This window comes from Heloderma suspectum, chromosome 4, assembly GCF_057233095.1.
Source record: "Heloderma suspectum isolate Gila_16-S chromosome 4, 16-S_ref, whole genome shotgun sequence".
In the NCBI taxonomy this organism is placed as follows: Eukaryota; Metazoa; Chordata; class Lepidosauria; order Squamata; family Helodermatidae; genus Heloderma; species Heloderma suspectum.
Genome location: NC_139461.1, coordinates 314,346,184 through 314,350,888, shown reverse-complemented (window position 1 = coordinate 314,350,888; position 4,705 = coordinate 314,346,184). Strand labels below are relative to the sequence as shown.

The window sequence follows — 4,705 nt, the reverse complement described above, 5'->3', positions numbered from 1 at the left end:
GATGGGCTGCTGTCTGTGCTTCTAGGAATCTTTCAAGGTTCTGCTGTGGGAAAGAGAGAGAGAGTCAGAGACACTAAGACGAGAGGTGGATCTTCCATCCAGCGACTGGGCCCAACCCTAACGCTGACCCGAACCCAGCAAACGGCTAAGCCGAGCCAGCTGTCCGTTGTGGGAAGGAGGTAGGACAGGCGAAGGGGAAGTGGCTGAATCCCCTTCGCTTCCCTGATGGAGGGGCAAAGGGGACTCAGCCGGCTTCGGCCACCCCGCCTCCTTCTCCCAGCGGGGATGGAGGTGGGGCAGCCTGAGCAGAGGGAGACTCGCACGCGTGCTGGGAGAGCGGCCACCTTCCCTGGTGCAGGCGATGCCCAACGCTCTTCATCCCCGTTGCTGTCTCTAGTCTCAGGTTCTGCACCCTGCACAAGAGGAGGAGGAGGAGGAAGAGGCCCAGTCCAAAGGTGTGAAGAAGCCCCCGCCAGAGCCGAAGTCTGAACAACTCTTGATGCTGCTTCCATTTGTACAAGTCCAGTGTTCACTGCTACTTTCTACGTCCCCGGAGGAGAATGAATAAGCACACATCTTTTCTGAGATGCTTTCACTGTTCGGCTTGCTTAGTGGAGCGAGCCCCCTCCCCCTCGCCTTCCCCTGGATCTCAATTTGATCACCGGGTGTTTATGGCTGCTCAGCTCCTCACCGTGAGTTCTTGGACAGACGCATGGCGCTGTTCTCCCATCGGGGAGTAAGCGCCGCCGCCTTCCACAACACTGGGATGAGGGGCGACTGTTTGGACCCCAGAAGGATGTCCTGCTTTCCACCACGAGATGGGGCCAGGCTGCCACATCTGCTGCAACCACCTGGAATCGCCTGTTTTCTAGAGGCGCTTGGGCCCTTCGCTCAAGGCCAGGCGCCATCCCTGCTGACTGGGAGGTGCTAACAGCTGGAGTTGGTGGGGGGTTCCGGCCTCTGGGAGGCCAGGGCGGTCTTTGAAAGGAGGCTGAGGCATGGCGTCTCCCTTCGCCCTGGCGGCCCTGGACCTGCAGATGGCTGGGTGCTCTGCAGGGAGATCCATACTTCGGGATGTGAGGACAGGCCAGGTAGCTTTCTTACTTTGCTTGGGTGTGCGTTCATACAGCTCTGTGTATACGGCTGAGTAATTTGGCTTTGTGCCCCCTTGTGTAACTTGCTACTTCCATTCTCCCCTTTCCCTTGACCCCTTTATTTCTGTCTTAATAAACCTTTATCCAACCTTTAGTTGGTGTGATTTCTCTGCAGAGCCTCAGTGCTAATTTCAGTGCCTCTCGGCTGAGGACGGTGGCTACTAGGTATTTGGGGGACTGGAAGGCTGGATTTGGCCAGCCTGATTTAGTAGGAGAGCTGGAATCAGGTCCAGAGAGGCCCTATCTTACAGGACGGTTGGCGCTGGTCCCAGCGGATCCTCCACAATCCTTTTAGAAACTAGCCACAGACATGACCAAAGAGGTCCAGCAGCAAGGAGAACAGGAATCCCAGCTTGGTCCCTTCTGTACTTTGCCCTTTTCCCTTGAGGGGCAGAGAACCATGGACAGTGACTTCATAAATGCCGGACTTGCAGGGCCCCATAACGCTCTGCCCCCCCTGGCCACAGGTTGTCTTTTCCGATCTCCCCTGCCCACCCGCAAGCCCCGCTGCTTCCACGCGGTGCAGGAGGCGCTCTAGCCTCCAAGGCCTCCTGCTGCTTCGTTTCACTCTAGAGGGTAAGAGAGGGCCGGCAAAGCCCCCCGAAGCCGTTTCAGGGAGGCGAGAGATCCAGGGAAGGAAGCCAGCTGGAGAATCTCAGGAGCCACCTGCAGGATTAGAGGCTCACAGCGACTTGTGCGAGTCACTGTCTTTCCCACCCAGCCCCGGGCACAAACACAGGGGCGCGGCCGGGGGCTTGCGTGCTGGCAGAGGGGCGGAGAGAAGGGGTGGCGATTCCCGGACGAGCAGGCCTGGCTCACCTTAGACGGGGTTGAAGCAGGCTCTCATGCAAGCCCAGCTGCAGCACTTCTGCGGTCTCGGGCACTGTGCGTCCTTCTCGCAACGTGCTATGCACGGTGCCACAGTACCCGGAGGAGCCGTGGGGCACTTTCCTGGCCGTTCTGCAACACAGAACAACCAGTGGCTGTGAGACGTTCCCAAGAAGAGGGGCTGCAGCTCCTGTGTGTTCCAGTGGCCGGAGAATCACAGCTCCCCAAGGCAGACACAGCTGGGTGGAGGGGGCAGTCATCTCTTCCTGCCACCGCTGCCACCCTGCTCCTGGCTGGAAGCCTCCAGGCCAGCAGCCTGGAGGGAGTGCGTGGCGAGAGGAGGAGCAGCCAAAGCCACCCAGTGATTTTAAGGCGCTAGTCAGCTTTGGTGCCCGGCAGGCGACAGACGATGCCGAGTCCTGATGCTGGGCCTAAGAATCCAAACCGAATGGGGGGGTGCCCTAAGCAGGCTCAAAATGTCCTGTTGTGCACCCCCAGCAGCTGTGCCTTCAGGGCAGCATGAACAGCAGTGGGAATGTACAGGATCCGCTGTGGAGTCCCCTTAGTCATCCCCAGGCAAGTCATTTCTCACCCTTCCATAACACAGAAATGTCTACACTAGGTATACAACGCTAGTCTGTACATCTGGAAGGATTGGGGTGTGGGAAGAAAAGGATCCCATTAACTGCTGTGTACAGAGCAGCAGCGTGAGACAAATAAGCCTTTGCAGTGATAGAAGCAGAGAGATCCTCTGGGTCTGAAAAGGATCACTCACCATCATCATCAGAGGCAGAGGACATCACGGCACAGAGAGCGAGCAGCCCCACGAGGAGGAAGACGAGGCCACCAGACTTCATGGTGAGGCAGGGCTGAGTGTTCATCAAACCTTCCCCATGCCTTTAATACCCATCCCAGCCGGAAATGAAAAGGGGTGCCTCCCCCCCCCCGGCTGCACAGGAAAACAGTGGAACATGGAGCAGGTGGCAAATGCTCCGGGCTTCTAACGCAACAGGAGACACTCGGGGGTCGAGGTCCTGCCACCAGGTGACGTCAGGAGAGGTCATTTCTCAATAAACGTTCCTATTACCAAATCGGAGAATCTGGGGAAACTAGTTTAAAAGAACAAATGCATCAGAAATTCAGGACGGAGGTCCTGCCCCTGGGCATCTCTGGGGCGACGGTGGGAGATCACAAGGGCAAAGGGTGCGTTCTTGTTTGCTATGGCCTGTTCTGACACCACACACACGGGCACCCTGTGTATTCCAGTGGTCTGCAGAAGGCTGTCTTGCATTTGTAAAGGTCCTTCTTTATTAACATATTGAACAGTATAGCCCTCCTCACGGGCCTTGACTCCCGTCCCCTGATCATCTTCGTTGCCCTCCTCTACCCTCTCCAGCATGTCTGCACCCTTCTTAAAGTGCGGTGCCCAGAACAGCCGCCCAGCCTCTGCTGAAATAGCTCAGGTGAAGGAGAAACATGTTGTGCAGTATGTTTTGTCCGACCACGCTTGAGACAGAAGACAACTGTCAGCTTTAAGCAGGACTCCGACTTAATACTACCCGGCATCTTCTGCTTACAGGAAAAGTAAATGGGCAAAAGTGAAACCAAAGCCAGCACCCCAGCTCCCTCCATGCATTTTATTTTATTTTATTTATTTATTATTAAATTTATTAATCGCCCATCTGGCTGGTCACCCAGCCACTCTGGGCAATGTACAACATACAATAAAAACAGTTTAAAACAATAAAATTCTACAATAAAAACATTTTCTAAAATACCCTAACCCACCCCAAATGCCTGCCTGAACAACAACGTTTTTAATGCACGACGGAAGCTCATTAAAGCGGGGGCATGACGGAGTTCCCTAGGGAGGGAGTTCCACAGAGTGGGGGCCACCACAGAAAAGGCCCTCTCCCTCGTCCCCACCAGTCTAGCTGTCCTGGCTGATGGGACAGAGAGAAGGCCATCCGAGGCTGATCTTGTTAAGCGGCCTGTGTGGTGCTGCTGGAGGCGCTCCTTAAGATAGGCTGGGCTGGAACCATATAGGGTTTTAAAGGTCAAAACCAACACCTTGAATTTGGCCCGGAAAACAACTGGTAACCAGTGCAACTCCTTCAGCACTGGAGTGATGTGATCTCGCCGGCGGCTGCGTTTAATCAGGTGAGCCGCCGCATTCTGTACCAGCTGCAGTTTCTGAACCGTCTTCAAGGGTAACCCCACATAGAGCGCATTACAGTTGTCTAAACAAGAGGAGACCAGGGCATGTACTACCGATGGCAGCAGATGGTCAGGAAGGAAGGGGCGCAGCCGCCGTATCAGATGGAGTTGATACAGCGCTGTCCGGCTCACAGCTGACACCTGAGCCTTCATGGACAGCTGGGAGTCCAAAATGACCCCCAGGCTGCGGACCTGGTCTTTCAAGGGTAGCCGTACCCCATTCAACACCAGGTCAACATCCCCCAGCCTCCTCTTGTCTCCCACCAAAAGTACTTCGGTCTTGTCAGGGTTCAGTTTCAGCCTATTCCTCCCCATCCAGCCACTCACCGTCTCCAGACATTTGGACAGGGATTCTACAGCCAACCTTGGTGAAGATTTAAACGAGAGGTAGAGCTGCGTGTCATCCGCATATTGATGACACTGCACCCCAAACCTCCTGATGATAGCCCCCAGTGGCTTCACATAGATGTTAAATAGCATCGGGGAGAGGATGGAACCTTGTGGCA

At 55.4% G+C, this 4,705-nt stretch overlaps 1 protein-coding gene across 1 annotated transcript; it reads right to left on the bottom strand.

Annotated features, from left to right (window-relative positions):
- Nucleotides 1-1,974: 1,974 nt before the first annotated feature.
- LOC146349094 (nigwaprin-b-like) lies at nt 1,975-2,839 on the bottom strand. The gene is made up of 2 exons (XM_084848443.1): nt 2,758-2,839; nt 1,975-2,114 (listed from the first exon to the last, which is right to left on the bottom strand). Exons 1-2 carry the CDS (start codon nt 2,837-2,839, stop codon nt 1,975-1,977), a joined length of 222 nt encoding a protein of 73 aa, XP_084704569.1.
- Between the last annotated feature and the right edge of the window lie 1,866 nt (nt 2,840-4,705).

Coding starts and splice junctions, on each gene's coding strand:
- LOC146349094 (XM_084848443.1), bottom strand. CDS start 2,839: ATGAAGTCTGGTGGCCTCGTCTTCCTCCTCGTGGGGCTGCTCGCTCTC. Junction 2,115..2,757: donor CTCTGCCTCTGATGATGATG/GTGAGTGATCCT, acceptor TCTGTGTTGCAG/AACGGCCAGGAAAGTGCCCC.